Genomic DNA, 21882 nt, shown 5'->3' on the forward strand with positions numbered 1-21882 from the left:
TTCATTATCCCCCTCCTCACACTCCCACCCCTGGAATTTGTGGTTTCTTTAACTAGGTCTTTTTTCTCCGCATAGCCCACATGGTCGCCAGTGCTGTGATACATCTGTATGGGAATGTGTTAGTCATATTCAGCTTTTAATTACATGATATGGTATAATGCTATTCACATCCCGAGAGAGTTGTTCTTTCTACTATAAATATAGTCTCTTACATGTTTCATTTATGAAGCAATTTCTGGAGTAAAATGGTTGGAAATAGCCTTACTCATGATAACATTTTCTGCCTACAAAGCCTTTGTGTGGTGGCAGGAGCATCACGATTCGATGTGAAATGCTTTCAGTGCACGACTTTAAAAAGACCAGCGGGCTTTTCCAGCAAAGCCCCATGAGGTGAGTGGCTGTGGGAGCCCGCTCCTCGCCCAGACCCACGGCCTTAAGCCCAGGAGCTGTGCTTGAGTCTTAGCCCGCTGTAATGACCCTAATCCATGAGTGCTGATGACTGCCCAGGAGATGTTTTCTTTCCCATGTATTAGGCATGTGGTAGGCAATCTCTTTCACACAGGGAAGCACGACAAAACAGTGCCACCTCAGTCATTCGGTCCCTAAAATTTGGTGTTTCCACAGCCACTGTTAGATAAGAGACTTCATCTCCACAGCACCACACCTCTGCTTCAATTCAGCTGGTGAAAATTTGAGTGGAAACAACGAGATCAGGTCAAGCTCACTCCAGGTTTCTGTGTCTCTAGAGAAATCAAGGGATTTGGCCCAGAAGTGGTTGCTCTGCAGACTGAGGATTACACAGGTTAAGCCCACCTGATAGGTCTGCAGGAATTGTGTGTAGTGTGGCAGTAGCCACCATTCAAACCCTAATGAAAATCAACTTAAAAAAGAATTATATATGTATATATATATAGAGAGAGAAATGGTGTGTTTTAATGTATTGTCTTTCAAATCTATCCCTGCACTTAAAATATACGCTGCCTTTGCATCCTGACCAGGCGAGTGCCTGGCTGCAGCGGGCGGTTTGAGGCCTCGGCCCAGCCTGGGAGCCTCCCCAGCCTCAGGCGGTGGTGGGAGGGGGATTTACAGCCCCAAACCTGGCTTCATCCCCTGCCTACGTTGTTAGTTTCTGACAAATATCGCCACTTTGCTGTTGTCTGCTAGCATGAGTGTACGGCCTGCACTCAGACGGCACGGGCTGCTGACGGTGTGCCCTCAAAGAAGGCCTGCAACAGGCGTCAGTGCTTCACTTCAAGTGAGGTTTGATAACGGTTTGCAGTCAAAGCTCAACAAAAACAAGCTTTGCAAGAAGATTTTTTTTCAGGCCTGGTTGAAAATCTGTAATAAATTGGCACTTTTTCAGGGTATTTTAGGTTTAGGGGACAAGAAGGGTACACTTGACGTGCATTAAAAACTCCAGCAGTTCATCCAAAGCCACAGGGCCCTGGTACCTCAGCAGCCGGCGTGGGGACGCTTGGTGTGGCAGGGACCAGGGTCCTCTTCCACTTCACCTTCGTGGCCGTGCCGAGAGATGTCCTTTTGCTTTACACAGGTGCCTGCGGGACAGTGACACACAGCTTTTCACCTTTTGGCCCTCTGAGGACAAGGGAAGGCAGCAGGATGTGGCCCGAGCCGGACATGAAAGGGTTTCGCCGTGCACCACACCAGGCATTTCTGCGAAAGCAAACGCACCGGGCGCGGGCTGGAGGGTGCCGGGGAAGCTTTGATTTCTCGCCGCGGACAGCCCACATGCTGGTGCTGCTCTTTGTGCATCCTTCGCGCTGTATTATGCATAGCGCTGCCGGAAGCCGACGCTAATTTGTACCAGACCCTAATGGCCATGGATGGCTTGGGCTGATGCAGCACGGCTTCTCGGGTCCTCTTCTTTACAGAGAGGGGACAACTGCGGGGACAAGGCTGCCAGGACACTGTCACCAGCCACCAGACCAACCTGAGAGCCACCGGCCCCAGCTGAAGGCCGGTCGGTGCGGGTGCTCCACGTAGGTGAGACGGGAACCGAGCCCTAAGCTGGACAAATCCCAGAGCTCTAGGGACTAAGACCAGATTTAGATAAAATAAGAACAAGCTGGGGTGCAGAGCCAGGAGTTAAGACAAATGTGAGACAAACCCTTTGAATCCAATTCTGACTTCCTTGTAAAACTCCCACTGAAAGCCAGGGACGTTGGGGGCAGAGCATTTGTTTCCCATTAGGTGGAATTGTTGTCGGTGTCCCTGCGTGCCTCGACTCCAGCCAGGACGGGGCTCAGGAGCTGCTGGGGCTGCACGTGAAGCAGTCAGGATTGGGGCTGCCCACGTCAGAAACAAACCTGGTCAGGGCACAGACGCCTACGGACATGCTGGGCCGATGGGCACGTCACACCTATCTCTCTCTGCTTTCAATCAACCTACATGGGCTTTTTTTTTGGCCGTTTTTAAAATCAATGCTGAGAAAATTAAGTATTTGGGATCAGGGATGAAAGGAGAAAGCTGCCAGATGGTTTAGGAGAGCCTCACCTCTAGGGCTGGGATATTTCCTCCTGGGAATGGCAGCAGTGTTTGGCAGGAGCAGGGTCTGTTAGCAGCTCTACTCCTTCTGAGCCCGAGTCCAGTCCCCGATTTTATCCTGGGGTGGCTCCTGGCTTCCAGAGCCCTCGCCTGAGCGAGCGGTGCTGGCAAGTGGCAGGGTCTGGCTCTGCTGTTAATGACTGCATTGGCCCTAAACCACAAGGACTTTTTAAAATTTCCTTGGAACCTCCCTCCAAATTAGCAGGATGTAACTAAAGGGCATTTTTTTGTTCGTACTGATTGCCCAGAGACCCGGTCCCAGCACCACAGGGTGGCAGCGGCTGCTCCCCTTACCCCATGTCCCCGCATCCCCCTGCCCGCCCGGCCCAGCCCCTGCAGCTGCCCCGCACCACCCCTGAGCCCCGAGCAAACTCCTGCCTGAGTGGCGATCTCCTGGCCTGATGTCTTCCCTCCTTTTCATTTCCTGAGCTGTTTTAAGAACTTGCACCTGTGCAATAACTGAATACCAGGTTAAAATTGATACCAGCCTTCCAGGAGGCTGCTTGACCCACCCGGGCTTTAACTGCGATCTCTGAATGGATAAATTTTAGACCTTAACACATAATTTCTCCCGTTGGAAGTACACCACGTGTTACTGACACGTATGAAAATACAGGGGAAAAAAAATCACCAAGGAATTAATGTGTGCCACCATCAGGCTTCCTTAACGGCGTATTTGCCAATAAGTAGCTGAAAACGGGGGTGAGGAGAGGGTAAAGGGCTGGAGGAGGAGAAAGAAGGGACTGAAATGATACCGCACCAAACATCCACCACTAAATTTCACTGGCAAATGACACCAGAAGCGGTGCTGGCTCGGGGGGGCCTTCACCTGGCCGGGGCAGCCCGCACGCAGGTGGTCCCGAGGCCTCCTTGGCGTGAGGCCTCACGGGGAGCAGGGCTCGGACCACGACGAAGCCGGTGATCCGTCCTCTTACGAGGATGTCCTGAGGGTGCTGCTGGGCTGGCTGAGCACCAACTGACAGGGATGAAACTGCTGGAGAGCTCAGGACCTCTCAGCCCGTAATAATACAAAAATTACTGCCCGAAAGAGAAAGACCACGGGATGGGGACAGACCGCCCCACCAAAGGAGAGGGCTTTGTGAACGGGGGCAGCTCTCAGACGTTCTGGTGGCTTTGAGGTCCCTGCTGTGTGTCACGGTGACCAGCGGCAGGGACCTGGCACTGCAGCAGAAACCTGTGGGTCTGTGCCCAGCACCCAGCCGCGGGTGCAGGATGCGTGCCGGGAGGGGGGGAGCTGCCCCCTCACCGCCATGAGCCCATTATAGGACCTTGATATCCCCACAGGGAGGCGGATGAAGAAACTTCCTTATTTTTCAACTTTATTGTTTTTGTTGGTTATTTTTGTTGTTGTTGTTGTTGTTTCTTTTCCCCACGAGTTTTCCCAAAGAATGGGAACCGAAGGACGCGGGCGCTCTGCCGGGGCCGGCCAGCTCCAGCCGGTCAGAGCCACCGCCGAGACAATACCCGGGGCTGAGCGGGGCCAGCCGGGGGGGGGGGGTCCGCAGCCGCCCCCGCACGGCTCCCAAAATAGCAGCCCCATGGCGTGCGGCATCCCGGGCTGCCAGCTCTCAGCCCCAAGGCACCGCCGGCCAGAGGCACGGCCCCGTTCCCCCCACAAAGGGGTCTTGGAGACGTCCCCCCCCCCCCCCCAGCCACGTATCTGGGCCGAGCCCCCGCCGCCCAGAGCATGAGAGCACGAGGGCCTGGCAGGCGGTCTGCAGCTTTTTGGCGTGCCTCCATCACGCAGCCCCAGCTTGATTGGATAAGGCTATTTAAAAAGAGCTAGAATGACTAAACACAAATTAGAACGAGGATGATATAATTTCGCCTGCTAACAGCGCATCAGAGGGATGCGGGAAGATGCTTGCTCAATACATAGGAAGGAATGTCTATGAGAAATTAGTCAGCAGCAGCAAAATGAATACACAGTTTTCTCAATAAAAGCTGACTGCTTATTTACCCATCTGGGATGAATTTATATGCTTTGTGCAGAGGAATGAGCAGCGAGGGTCTGATTGGAGCCTGCATTCCTGTGCAATATGTCTAATTTAGCTTTCCATATTAGTTTGCCCTCACGGTCTGAGAAGGAGCTTGGAGGCAGAGCTACTGCGGCAGCGCAGGAACGGGCTTCACCCACAGATCAGGGGAATGGAGCGAGACGGAAAGGTCTGGGTGGGCCGAGCCCACCGCACCGTGTCTCCGAGGGGACACAAGGACGGGGCGCTCGGTGGGGGATGCGTGTGTCCCGGGGCAGACGTGGGGACGGGGACCTGCTGCCGGCAGCATCCCCAGGTGCAGCAGGGGCCGGGGAGGGAGCTGCCCGATGCCGCCGGCCCTCGCGGTGTGGGTGCCCCAGGTCTCCAGCGCTGTCCTGTCCTCAGGCCCCGTGTGCCTCGCTCCCGGGGCCGGCCAGGCTTTGGCAGTCCCCTCCTTTCATCTGGTTCGACGCAAGTTTTCAGACGAGGGGGAGAGGTGGCGAACATCTAAGGCTACATTTCCGAGCAGACGCAAGCCCAGTTGTGATGCTGCACTGTAAAAACACTTGCTCCTTCCCTTGGTGGAGCAGCATCCCCTGGCATCACTGCAAAGCCTGCAGGAACACAATAATCAGCAGTGCGGGGGAGAGATGAAAAGTCTCCGTGTTAGCTTTTTAAAAATTCTCTTAAAAAAAAACAGTGAGATTTTTATTTTAAAAGTTAAAGCTGGTCTATGACCAGGTGACTGCCATTTTTCACCTTTATGAACATGTTGGTTTGCTAATTAACCTCTATAATCAACAGCAAATAACCAATAACCTCTATAATAAACAGCAAATAGCTATTTATTCAGCACTCCTGGTAACCCCCATCTCCGGGCCCTGCTGCTGAGTAACCCCTGCAGGAGATGCTGCATTTCGGTTTGCTCTGCCACTAGTGCTGTAGCACGCGATAATTTTCCTTCCCCCGTTTGATTTTCATACTCTCAGCTCACGGTAATTATTTGGGATCCGATATTGGCTCCCAAGGCAGGGGAGCAGTATTTCTAACAGCGTTTCTAAGGCAGGGATTTGCCTGACCAGGTGAGGCCGATGGTTAGCGTTTGGGTTGTAAGAATGAATAACTGACTGTAAAAATCCAACAGTTGTTGGCAGATCCTCAGCTGGTGTACGTTATCATACCTCTATCGACTTCAAAGATTATCGACTTCAATGAGGCTAAGACAATTTACAGCGATGGCAGATCTGCCTCTAATTACGCCGGCTCTGATGCTGTAATATCCTGAGCTCCCTCCGATCCCACCGACTTCCGACTGAGAGCATCAAACGCTGCTGGGGGCCGGGGCAGGGGCTGGTGCTGGGGCTGGTGCTGAGCAGGGACCACGGTCAGCACCGTCTCCTCCTGCGCCTTCCCGCGCTGGGGCTGGGAAGGGCGTTGTGCAAAGCCCTGCCCCACCGCCCGATTCAGCTCGTTCCCAAGTGCGTGGCTGTTCCCCTGTGATGTTTCAAAAGCAGTATTAATTTTTTATTTATTTGTCTTTTTCTTGAGCCTAGCCCTTTTAATCCGAACCACATTTTTGCAAACAAGCCGCTACATATTTGCTGTGTTTTTTTCCTGAAATAAATCCTGCGTGCCAGACCCTCTTCGGATGTAACTCATTGTAGCTCTCTCGCAGCTGAAAGGAGCTGGCCCAGCTCGCACCGGCCCAGCAGGCAGCTTTTGTGCCTCACCCCCCGCCAAAACCCAGCCCCTTCCCCCAGGGAGCAGCACGCTTTTTGCTGACGGGCGATGTTTCTCCAAATATTATCCTTCCTCTGACAGCAGAGAAGTGGCAGGGGCGGCTGGGACAAGGGACCCCCGGGGGTCCCAAGGCTGCCCAGGGTGGGGGCACAGACCTGTAGGAGGTCACGAAAGGGCTGGCGGCTCTGGACGGGGTCTCTCCGGAGACTGAAGAGATCTCATTTATCCTTATCAGTCTGCTCCAAATCTGAGTCTTATTTCTCAGCTAAAATAAGTTCAATTGACAGCAGATAACACTGGCTCAGCAGTCTTGCTTCGGTTAATCTCTGATTAATTTTAATGATCTTTCAGCCCCTTTTATTCCACATAATTCAGGAATTTCGCATAATCTTTGCATCTAAGTGTGCCTCTGCTGTCTTTAATCCACGCCGATATTTTTTTTCTCTTGGCTTTGCTCCACATTCCACCAAAGGCTTTGGTTTTCACCTGCTCATTCTGTGCCGTGCTTTTATTATTATTATTAATTGGTGCTGCAAAGTTGTTATCAGACAGGGGCAATTTGTGATGGTACAATCCTATGCAGTTGCAGCAAGGTCAGGTGTTATTTACTAATTGCAGGTATTTAGCTTGCAGCAGCGTGGTGGTTTCAGCCCACAGGGCACAGGGATCTCTGTGGGGCTCAGGCCCCGACCCCTCCATCCCCAGCGCCCTTCCTGCATCTGCAAAGCATGTGATCTGCTTCCTGGAGGGGCTCGTGTTGTGTTCATTCTTTTTTTTTTTTCTTTTCTTTCCTTTTTTTTTTTTTCTTTCCTTTTTTTTTTTTTTCCTATTTCAGCTTAATAATCTACACTGAAAGTGATTTTCTTGCCGCTGCCCCATATCATTTGATTTACCCCCAGAACACCCAACAACTTCAGCCCCCCCTTGAGCCCAGCCGCTGACCCAAGCACTGTCCGGCCCTGCGGGACCTGCCTCTTCTCCACTTCTCTCTCCTCCAGCTCCAGTTTCTAGGGCTAAATGCTCAGCAGAGGCCTTGCTGTTAAACACAGTGGATGAGTCGAGTGTGACAGCTCAGGTCATGGCTAAAGCCAAACCTTTAATTGCCCCCCCTGCACGTGCTGACGGGCTCCCTGTGAGGTCTGCTGAGCCCCCGCACCACGGGGATGCCCTGGGGGTCCGCCCCAAAGGACTGCGCTGCCTTTTTATATTGCCTAGACTGGCAATGGTCCCAAAACTCTGAGTGTTAAATACCTCTTCCTATACCTACATGTGCAAAATTAAGGATTTGCCTTGATTTAACCCCAGCATTTCTATCACTTTTTAATCCTGTGGTCCTGCTGGGTGCTGCACTCTCCTTAATTCAACCGAGGAAACAGGAGAAGGCCTCAGGTGGCTCTTTGTTCTTTGTGGTTTTGGTTTTAGGACAACGACTCCTCGAAGGATGAGGACACACAGCGCGAGGGGATGTTTCGGCCCCTCCGTGTGCTTCTGTTTCAGTGACTTTGTCACCAAGGTCACTCGGCCTTGCTGGGGCTGAGCCTCTGCCTCTGCTGGTGGCACCGGAGCCGGCACAGGGCAAAAGCCCACATGAAATTCCCCACTTCAGCTTCAGCAGCAGTGGGCAGCCTGGGATCAACAGCTTGCAGGCTGCAGCGCAGTAGATGTTTTTTGTTTTCACAGGTACGATTTGTGTCTCTGGCTTAGAGCCCCCGGCCTGTGCACGCTGCGGGCGATGCTGCGGCTCCCGCCTGTGGCTCTGGGGCCTCTGGCGGCACCAGGAGCTCTCCGGCCTCCTTCTAGCCACTGCTGCCTGGACAAAGTTAAAAACTGACAACAACAAGGCAGTTCTGGCCTAGTTTGCACGATTTAATCCTCTTTTGACTCCTTCGAATCCCAGGCTTACAGTTACTTAGCGCGTTTCAGTGAGGAGCGCATCTGTGTGGAGCCTGCGCGGCCTGCAGCCCCCGCCGCGCCCGGTCCCACCTCGGGGACCCTTCCCCTGGGCGTCCTTTCAGGGAAGAGCGAAATTTAATTCCAGCGCCACCTTCCAGATGCTCTTTCCTGAATATGTGAGAACAGAGAGTTGCTTCTATCAGCAGGAGGCTCTTACACGGTGCTGTCACCAAGGAACGCTGCTCCCGCCGGGAGCTGCACCTCCTCACCGCGAACCCACGCCTGCAAGGTCTGGGCCTCGATTAACATTTTGTTCTTTTAATCATTCTCACAGCAACAGAGGAGCACGAGGCTGGGCAGAGCTTTGTGCTCCACCACAAGCCTTACAACGCCCGCGACGGGCAACGTCCAGCCCAGATGCGCTGGGAAGATGCGTTTGGAAGGAGGCCGCCGGATTTCTGTTATAAATAACAATATTGGCTTAGCGGAGTAAAGAAGATAAATGAGTTCTAGCTAAGGATATACCAAAGGTATTTAGCACTTCTGGAGGGATGCCAGGACTGCAAGTGGAAAGCCATAAAGCAGAGCCCAAGAGATGCTTCCCCCCCCCAGCACACACCAGCCCCGCTCGCTGCTCCCCCGTGCTGCTCCGTCCCCGAGCAGCTCACCCCCGGCACACGGGTCCTCGCACCCGGCCACTAAAACAGCCTCTTTGCTGACGGACCGGCACCGTGCAAACACTGCGGGGCTTTTAGGCTGCCCTGCAGGAAGGATCCCCAGCCTCGCTCGCCCACTGGGTTATGCGAGGGACATCTGACTGCAAGCTGATTAACACTAGATTACAACAGAGTGGTTTTTTACGGGCTTAAACCCAGATCATGCTATAGAAAGCTATCTGATCGTATCGGCGGCAGCATTGGAGAGAATCAGTGCCTAGAAGCGAACTAAGAGTTTTCAGGGTTTTTTGTCAAAATTGCTATTTACCCAAAGAGAAACTTCTGGGCATACAGGGGTTGGAGGAGGGCTGTGGCTGCAGCGAGTCCTGCGGGGCAGCAGCTGCCTCCAGGGGACGGAGCTGGGGAGCTCTGGGTTATTTCAGGGTACTTTGGGCAAGGTTTTCATTTTTCACCAGAAAAGCTTCCAAGTTTTCCCCTCCGCCATCTGGGGGCACAGCCTGAGACAGGGGGCTCAAACACCACGCAATTCCCTCCGGGCTGGGCGAGCTCGACTTCAAAGATGGGTCACGCACCTGATTTGTGAGGGCTGGTGTTTAACCCGGGAGCAGCCGGGCTCCCTGCAGGTGGCATCCCAAAGGACAGACGTGTACGCAGGGCTTGGTGCTGGGGTCACCTTCTGTCTGCACCCACGTGAGCAGACCTTAAGGTACCAGCGCAGCAGGTGAACAAGAGCTGGGGAACTGCTCTTTGGCCTCAGCAGCGATGTTAAATAAACAACCAACCCCCCAAAACCAACCCACCCCCTCCCCAAAAACAAAACCCCCAGCCAGCCACAGCTACACGTCAGTCCTGTCCATCCCTCAGTGGCTGTCGGCCCTTGTGCACAGAAGATCGTTGTGGGAGGATTTCACAGCTGAGGGGTGCAGGAGGGGTCCCCCCCGGCTCAGAGAGGGGCTGAAGCCCCTGCCTCCCCCCCCAGTGACCCCCCCGGTGCCATGCAGCACGCCCGGGCCCCTGGCCTGAGCTCGAGCCGTGGGGACAGGGCGGTTTCCCTCCCAGTGCTCCCACTTGTAAGATTTACAAGCTCCAGACACTTGAGATGTATTTACTGGCTACCAACATAATGAGAGCGTAATTGCATGTGATATCAAGCCAACTTTCCTAGAGCTGTCAGCGACAGGACGGGGTGGGATGTCTCTTCATCCAAGCCCTATCTATACAGAAGGCAGAAGAATAAAAACCATTCTTCCAGCCTTCAGCTCTTCTATTCATTTCGCCTTTCAGAAGAACTGCGGAGTCCCGTTGCTTTATGAGGAAACAAACAAACAAAAAAAAGCCCGAGCTCCTCGTAAATGAATTACAGCATGAATGTCCTGCTGAAAGCCCTCTCGCACCGAGCGGCTGCTTGCTGCCGGCGGCCGCGGTCCCAGCCCGGACCTCGCGCCCTCCCGCACGGCTCCCGCAGGCGGCGGTGCCGGCGGTGCTGCGGGTGCTGGCGGACACCCCCCGGGCACGGTGGGACCCAAGGGGGTGCACGGAGGCTGCGGCCATCAGGTGGTGGCCCTGCGGCCTCGCTGTCTCCACCGGGGATTGATGGAAGAGTATTCCTGCCCCCGCCACTGGAAATGGCGAAGAGGCGCCGTGCTCGGGGCGTGCAGCGACCGACTGTCCTGGTTGGGAAGAAAACTTGGTTAAACGCATTGCTTCGGGTGTAACGTTCGAGGAGACCGAGCTGCGTGGTTCAGCAGCTACGGAGAATCATTGTACAACGGTGAATGTACTACAGCTCCATTCATTGCCAAAACGAACGGTGTTACCACTGAAAACCTTTGCGAGAGTCAGGTACGTGTTATGTACAACGCTTTAAATCGTGTCCTCACATTTTGCTACCGATGGCCGTGAGCGATGGGCTGTCCATGTTCCCCTGGTGAGCAGCCCAGCCCCACAACAGGAGCATAAACCATAACAGAAACGACCGAAAACGCACCACACAGGTAAATAACTCCTGAGTGCAAACCTGCAATGGCTTTCATGCACATACACGGGTGTTGTATGAAGGTTGCGCGAGCCAGGCCCCTTCACGCCTCCAAACGCCACCCGAGGCCACCCGGACCTCGCTCGCGGTGCTGCACGTCCCCGTCACCGCTGGCAGGCCGTGGCGCACGGAGCTTGTGCGGTTTCCGTCTGGGCTGAGCAGGTCCAACCGTGCCGACCAGCAGTGCGTGGTGCAAAAAGGAGTGTAAATACTGTGACCCCACGAGCGTGGGTTTACAACAATTACACATCTCAGCTCTTTGCTCCGGCACCAGCCACAAAATCACAGCAGAGAGAAGGCCACGAGCAGAGACCGATCTGGCCAAGGTGAGAGCACAGCACGGCACACATGTAGTTGGTGTTTCTACAGGCACCGCCTCAGGTTTTACAGATTTGGGCTACGTTGCCAGTTTTCTGCCTATGTGAGGCTGCTGGTTCGGTTTGCGCGCACGCCGGTACAGCCCCATTCGTTCTACTAAGTGCTTCCTCCAATGGCTCAAGCAGTTTTAGGGTGCGACACAGATGGTTTCCTTACGGAACACAAAGCTCTACATGGAAATGAGCATGGAAATGATCCTGCCTTTTTACAGCGCCTTCCTCCAGGAGGACTCCAAAGCGCCTTACGGCTACCACCAGCAGGTACAGAAGCGCCGCGGGGAGCAGCTCGGGGAGCAGCGGGGTCGGGAACGAGCACGGAGCCGACCCCGCACGGCACGACCGGCGCTCTCCGGGGACACGCACGCGGGACGAGCGCGCCCGGCGTCCTCCAGGCAAGCCCGAGGCAGAGCCCGGCCCCAGCCCGGCGGCAATGGGGAATGAAATGAAACCAAGGTGTCGGAAAACGGTTTATAAAAATGGCACATTTATTGCTACAGAACGGTCATGTACATGACGGCATCGAATAACTACAGATGAGAAACAGGTAATGGCCTACACCAAGCTGTGTTTGTTTTGCTTTTAATCTTCTTGAAGGAACTCCAGCACACAACCTGTTTGGACACTTCTACAAATCAGAAATACACCAAAAACATGAAAAAATCGAGGCACTCAGCCACACATTGAAAACAAGGTGTAACTGTTCATCTTTTTTTGTTTGTTTTTTTGATCTTTTTCCCTTTTTTTCATTTTTTTCCCTTTTTTTTTTTGTTTTTTTACTGCTGCAGCTATGTGTATAGTCGCAAAATTCCCCCGTTGCGACCTACAACTAAAAAAAAAAAAGCTACCATACAGTTTCATCTCAATAACACATGGTAAAATAACATCTTTTAAATAGTAAAATAAAGTAACAAACTTTTACTCAGAATGATTCCAAAAATCTACAAAGAAGAAATATTCAGAATCTGACAATTTTTTTTTTTTTCCGTAATATTCATGGTATAAAAGGATTGCTCCTGTGAAAAATAAGCCAAATATATTTTTTATTTTTAAATTTAGTTTTTTTTTTTTCCTACTAGGGTGTACTACAGTCTATTTTATAGCAAAAAGAGCACTAGACAAACGAAGCTTTATAACAAAAAGCCAGGCACTGATACATGGTAAATCTCTGCTTTTTTTTTTTTTTTCTTATCTTCACTTAATTGCATCACAAGTAACAAGAATGAAAAAGGCCACAGTTCATATATTTTCACCATTACATAAGTCTATAATACTTGAAATGAGTATGGTCAAACCAGCACTGCACAAATATGAATCAACTTCAAGTCCCATGAGAAAGAACATGTTCTTAAAAAACAAACAAACAAAACAAAAACAAAACAAAAAGGTAGGGCCCCCCAAGGGCCCTGGTGCCCCGTTGTGTTGGAATTCATCATATTCCACCTCTAGGTTTTTAGTTTTTTTTCCAGTCAACCAGTGGACTAATTTTTTTCTTTTTCTTTTTTTTTCTTTTTTTCTTTTCTTTTTTTTTTTCATTTTTTCTTTTTTTTTTTCTTTCCTTTTTTTTTCTTTTTTTTTTCCTTTTTTTTTTTTTTTTGTGCTTGTTTCCGCTGAAATCTCTTCATTCCTGGCAATGTACGGTATTGTTCACTTCTGGACACGGATCATATTCTGCCTATTGGATACAAAGATGAAACCCTCCTCTCCCTGACCACCCGTCTTTATCGCCTTCCCCCCCAACCCCCTGAAAGAAAACAGAACAAAAAAAAAAAGAAAAGAAAAGCAAAAACAAAAGCAAACAAAGAAAACCTCGGAAGACTGAATCAGTACAAGTTGCATCACTGGTAGGACTGACAGTTGTATAAACATTAGTGTTCCTTGCAGCTACACAGAAGACAAATGGTAAAAAAGTTCTAGATGAACAGATTCCCTATTCAGCATATTCATAAATTACTTGAATGTGGAGGTGGATCGTTTCGGTAAAAGCTGCTATTTCGGTATTTTATATCGTAGAGAGTTTCTTTGCCCGGTTTGTTACCACAGGATAGAGCTTTCTAAAACCTTCATTGCTTTAAGTATCATCAGCTAAATCTCCCCTGACGAAGGCAACTTGAGATGCACAAACCTTACCTGCTTTGGGAAAGAATGGAAAAAATTCAGGAGGACACACTTTGCGGTTTGCTTTTGGGGTGGTGGTTTTTGGGGGTCTTGCCTCATCCGGAGTGGAAGCAGGACAGGATCTTCAGTTCTTCAATCCGGGAAGGACGAATGCTTATCCTGCGCAAACTACGGACCGTAAGCCTGAAAGTGAAGTTCAGTGTGCAATCTACTTCTCACGCGGTGGCCGCGCACATCAGAGCCGTCGGACACAACCTGGAGCTGCTCCTGAAGTTAAGCGAAAGCGGACTGCGAGCGGAACAACAAAAGCGTTTTCTTTCTTACACGTTCCACAAACTACACTTGTCATTTATTTTCTGTCCACAGATTGTTTTAAATAAACATGAAGTTGGTCTCGTAATTATTATTATTTTTTTTTTACATTGTTTATCAGAAGCACAGTTCTTAAAATCTCCGTGAATCGAGAGGCTCCTTTCAGGTTCCTTACAAGACCACATTACAGACAGACACTGAGTGGGCTCCACCGGGTCTGAGATCTCCTGGAAAAAAAATATGGCTTGTTCATCGTCATTTCACTCTCAACACCATCCAGCGTGACAGTACGCACACGAAACGGAAGCCTCCACCCCGCTGAGGATACCAGCGCTCAGAAACAGCGGCTGCCGCTAACGTCGGGTGGGATTCGTCTTTTATTACCCCCACTTGCATGGAAACCAGGCCCGTCGAAAGTCCGGCGTTCTCAACATAATACGCATTTGTACCTCTGGATCAAACCTTAGTGCATTCTCCTCTACTGCTTTTTGTTTTTATCTAGTGGTTTAATCCACCTCCACATTTGAGAAACTTATCGACAAATCAAAACACTTCTCAGTTTTATCGCTACTGAACATATTTACAGTTTTCAGCACGCACACAGCTAATCAAAATGTTTATGGGTATGTCGAAGGTGATCACATGGTAGCTATCATATTTGTTCTTTACGTCTTCAGAAACAAACATAAAATTCAGATTCTCGTATCTCACTATTTCATTTAAATGAGACTTTTTTCAACCACACAGATTTTTTTTTTATAAACAAAAACTGATACAATGTATTAAAACACATAATAACAAGAGTCTACATGTAAAAATATAACTTTTACATACACAATTCCAAAATAATGATACGTTTGCCATTTGTTGCATAAAATTTACAAATGTATTTTTCATTACTATATAACTGGCAAAACAGGAGAACAGATGGAACATTTAGACCGTTTGATGGATTTATGGCATTTATTCAGTGTTGATAGGTGGAAAATCTACTCGAACAGGGAGATTTTATTTAAAATACATGCCAGGTTTGTGTGGCTGTAAAAATAGAAACTGGAATTAGAGACAAAAGGATGCTGACAAATACTTAACTAGGAGCACTATCTGTTAATTGTACTGTACACCAAAGTCAATCATTATTAAAGATTCACTATGGAAGTTGGTTCAATTGTGCCCAGACTTCAAAGCTAGTTATCTGATGAGTTGCTGTGCCATAGTTTGATCTATGTTACTATTAAATATGTTAAGTAAAAACTTCATTCATACTGGCCAGAGAAATACTGTACTACCACCCCTCCTCGAGAAAGTGCAACTTAATGCTTTAGGACTCATAAGGCTTGTTATAATGCTGCATGATGACTGAAATTGGCATCTTACAAATAAAGGAGGAGGCAGCAAGTGGTCTACACTTAAATAATCCACTTAAAAACAAGAGAAGAACAACGCAAAGAAGTCAATCGAATCTGTCACACTACTTGCAGTTTTCCCCCCGGATGGTTTCCCCCCCCCCCCGCCCCCCCAAAATCTGACCATGTATTCAGAAACGCCTCACTGCACACTATTTAGGCTACACACATAGGTAACACTTTTAATCGGTTCGTTAAATCACAGCCACTTTGATTATGTTATGCTTCTGATGATATAAACATTGGAAGGCACAGTGGTAACATTGTAGCATTCTAACCTTGTACCTCTGAAAATCCCAGAAAAAGGGTCAACCAGAGCAACGTCACCATGCGACCAGCTCGCCTCGCCGGGCTCGGTAACGCTGCCTGTAGTATCTACACACGACGTGACTTTTTAAGTCCTGTGTTCCCAAAAAGACCGAAGAAACAACTCTCTACTTATTTATGAATGAGAAGCAACGTCAGGGTCAGCGTTTCGTTCCTGCACTACCCCTCCAGAGACAGAGTTGGCACTACAGGTTACAATAACAAAAACAGGGGAGAGGGACAGAAATAAGACAAAAAAATCCTTATTTACAGTAAAATCTTCTTTTTAAAAAAGTTAATCAGTACTATTTTTTTACAGGAGCAAAAAAGTCTGAAACAAATGAACAAAAGCTTACCATATTCACTAAATTTTTAATATATATTTATATATATATTTATATATATATATTTGTCATAGGTCTATAAGATCCATCTGTTCCTCCTACCCTAAGGAATGGCTAATGTCATCACTTCAGTTTTCATTAGGACGTTTGCTGGTTTTGTAAATATCTGGGCAGCAAAGCTTCCCTTTTAATATCCAGTAAGTATAAACACTAGCTGTCTAGCACACCAACAAAAACGCTCATTTTTTTCTTCAGAAGTACACTTTTTCATTATTGCAAGTTTACAATTTTTAAATTAAATATTTTTTTCAGACTTACAAATTAATTATATTTTTTTTTTTTCCAAAAGAAGTTTAGGCACAAATGCATTGTCCCACAGTGTGGAGAAGATTGCCATTCAGTCTCTAGGCTGTGCACTTACAGCTCGTAACATACTGCGTTAGACATTCTGAATGATATGTTAAAGAGAGTCGTCCCTCAAGTTGCACTTTTTGTTTGTTTTTTCTTGTTTTTAATAATCGGGAATGCTGAAACCTCTTGCGTCTGTGATTCTTAACTACTCAGACTTGTCTTATATTACAAAAAAGGGGTTAAGGAGAAGTGTTTATGTGGGTTTAAGATAATACAGCTGTTAAGGAAGTGGTCTCTTGTTTAAATGAAGAAATGTGGCAACTTGGACCTGTGAAAGAAGTAAAAAAACCACATCAGTCAAGGATAGCTGAATACGCGTCACTATAGCCTCTCTAAACACATGGTCTGAACGTGCCTTTGGCCATGGGGCCTGCTGGCAGCATGACCTGCTTCCCACTTTATAAGGGGTGCCCCTCGCCCACCTGCCCGCCCCCAGCAGCCCAGGGGACGCGCAGCTCTGCGCCCGGGGCTGACCTCCCCGTGACCGGCTGTTTGGGGGAAGGTTCCCAGCACCCGGGCGCTGCTGCAAACGAAACTTGCCTTTTTTTACATCTGTCCCATGTGATTGGAGGCATCTCCCATCCCAGGGTGGGGTCCTGCCAGGGAAAGTGGAGGAGGATCTGAAGAGACTTTCTCTTCTTCCCTTCTTTTCAGACAGGCTGCTTTAGGATTCAGGTTTCTTTCTGTTGAATTGAAGCAGAACACAATTTCAAACGTTCACATTTTTACATCAGGCTGGCTTTGACATTGCACGTGCGTTTAAAACAATTCTCAGTGACTTGGTAAAGTCAGGCTGCAGGAATTCAGGGGGCTGAAGCAGATGACGCAGCCCGGTCAGGTCAATGCCGAGACGCAGGCAGTGCAACTCGGTACACACTCTCTGCAAATCCCTTCGTGTTTGCGCTTTGCTAAGGAGCGGCCAAGCTTAATATTGAATTTGGAGCTTGCTAAAGAATGTAAAATGTACCGAGACTGCCGAGGATCGCCGCCAACATCTGCGGTGCCAGAGCCACAGGCGAACACCAGTGCCCCACTGCGACGCCGGGTGCTCTGTGGCGCTCAGCAGTCCCTGGGGGCCAGGTCCTGTCCCCTGTGTGTCACCGGGTGCCCCTGGGCAGCCTTCCCCAGACTCAGCGTGGTGCCTTTTGTCCCAGGAGGGACGTGAGGAGCTAGGGAGGCACTCACCTCTGACTTGCTGCTCTAAGCTGAGGATGACAGCCACAGCCTGGTGCAAAATCAGGAGCTTCGTCTGGGGCTTGTCGCTCTTCAGGTGGAGTTGCACCATCCGGCCCAACTCCTTGAACGCCTCGTTGATGTCGCGCACGCGCAGGCGCTCCCGAGCGTTGTTGGCCATTCGCCTCTCCTTTTCTCGCTCGGCTTTCTGCTCGGGTGTCAGGTCCTCATCGTCGTTATTGCTGGGAGACAAAAGGAATACATTATTTTCTAATGACGTGGAAAACAAGCAGGGGAAAGATTTTAAACAGAGTTTGTCCAAAACCAGGGCTACAAATCAGTCAAACACCTTATAAGCTATTCGTATTTGCTGTTCCTCTTCCAGTGAACCTGGGCAAAATTCAGTCCCCTTAAATTTTACACTAAGTTGGTAATCAACCTTTACATTCTGCAAGGAAGGTACCTTAAAGAAGTGAAAATGTACTTTTTCAATAACATGTTTTATCACGGTCGATACCTCAACTTTTTAAGTCATGACAAATGTTGAGGGCCCGTGTGGTTGCTGCTGCAGTGACAGATTTGCTGACAACGAGGGAGCACGCTCGTTGTCATCTAAAACAAACAGCACTCCAGGCCCTTTTTATATTTCTGTGACTTTCTTCTATGCCGAACGTAAGATTTGAGATCTGTTCAGCTCAAGTTTTATAGCACGTGGCCCTTGGGGTAGCAGAGGCCCCTGCAGACTGTCTGCAGGTGACACGGGCAAGGACCGGAGAGAAGGTCAAAGCAGAAACACTAAAATATAAAGAAGCTACAGCATGCGTGTAAAGGCTCTTGTGCAGCTTGTACTTTTTGCAGACCGTCCTTTAGAAAAAACTTTCTCCGCTATCAGCAGCGACGGTGGCGGGGGCGGGCAGCTCACGAGGCACTGCGCAGAGCCCGGGCACCGAAATGCCGGTGGGCAAACGGCCACAGGAGGAATCGATGGCTGCGGAGAGCCCTACAGTGAACTTGTGCACCATTTCTGCAACAAAACTGCTTTCCAGCCAGATGAAATAATGATTTTAAATTGAAAACACATCAGCTAGTGAGTCACTGCCACTATGCAATTTGAATTGGTTATGCAAATAGAGTAATAAATTTTCAGCAGCCCTAACAACATGGATTTAGATATATAACTAAATATCGGGAGTAACCTTTTAGAGCTGCAAGCATGTTAAAAGCAAAAATGTTAGCCTACAAAAGCATCAAAGCACGTATAAATATGCATAAGCGGCAGCGTAATTGTTGAATTAGCAAGAACTACAACCACCTTACAGCAGCATCAAGGTCCTTTCTTCTTACCACGTTGGAAACGGACATGAAAGCCTCACTTATGCTTATGGTTACTTCAACACATTTATTCAGAGAAAATCTCAAGTGTCACACGTTTTCTCCAGTCGTAAGAGATGTGAATGCGACTAACAGCTTAAAAATCAGTGTGTGCAGGCTTGAGAGGTCAGAATCTCGGCGCTTTTTCTGTGGCAAAATGTCTGCTCAGATGTTTCTTACCTTGCCTCAGTTTTTACACAGACAAGCAGACACGGAAGGAGAAAAGGCAGTAAGACATGGCCACTCACAATCATTAAAAAAATCCCCTAAACAAAACAGAATTTCAGCCTTATTTGCAATTTGGCTGGGTGATTTGGGACTCAGCTGATGATAAAGAGTATCTGCGCTCCTGAGCTGTACCTCAGGTATGGTGAGATGCAGGTGAGACAAGGGAAATTTAGGATAAATGGGACAGCTGTGGCCTGACCCTTGTTAGGTGGTTCGTGTTTGCTGTGCCCATAGACATTGCTCAGGTTCACCACGGGCACGAGCTCCCAAATGATACAATACAGCTAGGATTTAACTAATCCTTTCCAAAAATGTATAAACAATATGCAGCACAAGCCTTGTCCCACTAGCAGTCCAGATACACTCCTGCCTTTCCTAAGCATCTCAGCCTCAAAGGAGGAGAGAATCCTCCTGGCCCTTCCCAGGGCGAGGAGGCAGCAGAACGCCCATCTTCTTCCAGGAACTACGGGAGGGCCAGATCCTCACCTGCTGTAATAATGCCACTAAATCTGCCAGCTAAACCTACACAGCTCTAGAGATTTACAGAAATTGAGGACATGGCATGACGAATTTATTTTAAAGGTAAAAGAAAAGAATACGATTTGTTAGTTCAGATGCAGGTGTGATCGACTTTTAGGCACATTTTTAAAAAGATGCCAATCCACACTGTATTCCCGTTTGCAAGCAGAGGCAGAGAGGAATAGCAGTATAATTAACGCATTTTAGCAAAATACAATTTCTTTAGAGATTGTGGAGAACTTGGTCAGTGTCCAAATTTGTGAATTGTTCAAATTTGAGGAAGTCCTGGAGTACAAGTACCAGAAGCGTACTCAGTACTGCCAGAACAGCCGTTCTGTTCCACTTAGGCTGTGGTTTTACCTGCCAGGAAAAAACCTCATAGTTTCCTCCTGTTCTGTTCACTTCATCAAAATCCAGTAAAGGAATTAAATGAAGCGACACTATTATATACTGTTACCTAGATCTTGACCTAGTAATTGATTTGATATCCTTCTTGTCATCCTCTAGTTTCTTGTCCTCAGAAGATTTTGTGTCCTGGAGGTTTTCGTCGCCCTCGTCGTCAGATTTGATTTCGGAGCTACCTGAAGAGACGCTCTGCCCTTGCAGTCCAGCTGGCATGCCTGGGAGAAAACACACGGACGAGCCGTCAAACACTGGTTACGCGAATGTCAGAGCGATCTGGGTCCAAGTCCTCTGCCTCTGCTGCCCAGTGAAGGGTGACCTGTGCGTGCAGCCCCAGATAACTGGCACTGAGCGAAGCGTGAAGGCCCTAAAACAGGTTTCAGTGATGGCTTTCAGGTCTTGTTCTGCCCCTCAGCCTCTAGGAATAGTTCACACATCGTGCGAGCCAAGGGCAGGCACTCTGCTGATGCCCTTCCCGCGGCCGGAATCGTAAACTGGGTGGAAATTCCGAGTTTCACCTTAAATCCACATCTTTTTGATGGGCACCCTGCAGCGCCTTGGATACTTGCCAGATTTGTTTGGTCAATTTGCAGAATTATTTTGGTAATTGGGCTGCTTTTATGTGTCCCTGCCCGTGGCGGGCGTTACCTTTAAGGGCCCTCCCAACCCCAATCACTCTGCGACGCACGGGACCGAGGCAGGGGGGCCCGATCCCCACGTTGCGGGGCTGTTGCCCGGCGGTACTCACCCCTGTAGGGGTCCTGGGGCGGGTTCAGGTCCGGGGACGTGGCCGACTGGACGGGCAGCTGGGGCACTGGCACCTGGTTTGGCACGAGCGAGTGGCTGCCGCGGAGGCTCACCCCGTCCTCGCGGTGGGCGCCGACCTGGAGGCGGAGGAGAGAGGGGCGGTGAGAGGAGGCGGCGGTGGCCTGCAATGGGGCCATGGGGACCCGTGGCCCTACAGCCCCGGGGTCCTGCTGCTGCCCTGGGGCCTTGGGGCCCCGGTGCCGCCCTAGGGCGCCGTTGGCAGGCCAGCCCGGGCTGGGTGCCTCGCCAGAGGGCGCCGTGAGCCCGCAGAGCCGAAGCCCGGCCGGGCGTGCAGGCGGCCGAGCGGCTCAGGCAGGTAAAACGTCAAATTGTCTCCCGGGGTGCCGCAGCCGAGCGCGCCGCTTCGCGCCCATCTGTCTTCTATCATGTCCGCCAACAGATCTGACAATTATCTTAATGCCCATATGCTTAATTGCGGGCTTCTCGATTCCCCCATCGCTAGCGGAAATCCTGCAGGAATTTCAATTTGGCATCCGACTTCTCGTTTCGGGGATCGGCATCGCGGGCCTGCCATTTTTCCCCGTCCCGCCGGCGAAGGCTCTGACAGCGGGGGCCGCGGCAGCGCAAACGCAACGCCGTGTCCCCCGCCACCCGAGGCGGGCAGCCCCGTCCAAATTAGCCGTATTTCATTAACCACCGAGTCCCAAAGCCGAAGGGGCGCCAGGCCTGCCAACGCCGTGACTCCGGGTAATATCCCCATGAAGGTTTTATTAAACACTCCAGTTGTGCCATCATCGGAGCTGACAGCGCGATGGAAATCCGTCCATTCCTCCCACCTGCCTCGCTCACAGACGGAGCGGGGCCGTTACCTCCCTACATAAAGGAGGCTGCGGAGGAGAGCTGGGCAGCCGACGAGCAACACTGACAGAAGCTGGAGGAGAAAAGCTAGAGAAGAGCCAGGAAGGGGCAACGTTGGAGCTATGAGTGGCACCGTTCGGCTGCAGGTACGCGCCCCGCGTCCGGAGCTACAGACAAGAAAATTTTCTACAGGGAAAATTTCGCACACGCTCCGGACTTCCTCAGGTGTGCGCCTCCCGTAACACTGGTGTGAAACGGGTTTCTGTGGCTGATAAACTCAGCAGCCAACTGTAAATCTCTCTTTATTCTCCCAAAGTAAAGTGCTCGGGCAGATAAAAAAGATGGAGGAATGTTTCTAATCAGACTTACAAGATAATATAGTATA

General features: G+C 49.9%; 1 protein-coding gene across 39 annotated transcripts in view; it reads right to left on the reverse strand.

Annotated features, from left to right (window-relative positions):
* Window positions 1-11746: 11746 nt before the first annotated feature.
* LOC310888599 (transcription factor 4) overlaps window positions 11747-21882 on the reverse strand; it is a 211545-nt gene continuing 201409 nt past the window's right edge. For 33 of the 39 annotated variants that reach the window (XM_083815444.1, XM_083815443.1, XM_083815446.1 and 30 more), the window contains 5 exons: window positions 20620-20755; window positions 19927-20089; window positions 17364-17593; window positions 16719-16861; window positions 11747-16446 (listed from right to left, as the gene is read on the reverse strand). In XM_083815444.1, coding sequence (XP_083671570.1) covers window positions 16725-16861; window positions 17364-17593; window positions 19927-20089; window positions 20620-20755 — 666 coding nt within the window. In that variant the 3' untranslated portion in view covers window positions 11747-16446; window positions 16719-16724. The remainder of the gene's footprint in view (window positions 16447-16718; window positions 16862-17363; window positions 17594-19926; window positions 20090-20619; window positions 20756-21882) is intronic. The other 6 variants (XM_083815461.1, XM_083815449.1, XM_083815474.1 and 3 more) reach the window with 1 other exon arrangement.

This window comes from Anser anser, assembly GCF_964211835.1.
Source record: "Anser anser genome assembly, chromosome: W".
Taxonomy (NCBI): Eukaryota; Metazoa; Chordata; class Aves; order Anseriformes; family Anatidae; genus Anser; species Anser anser.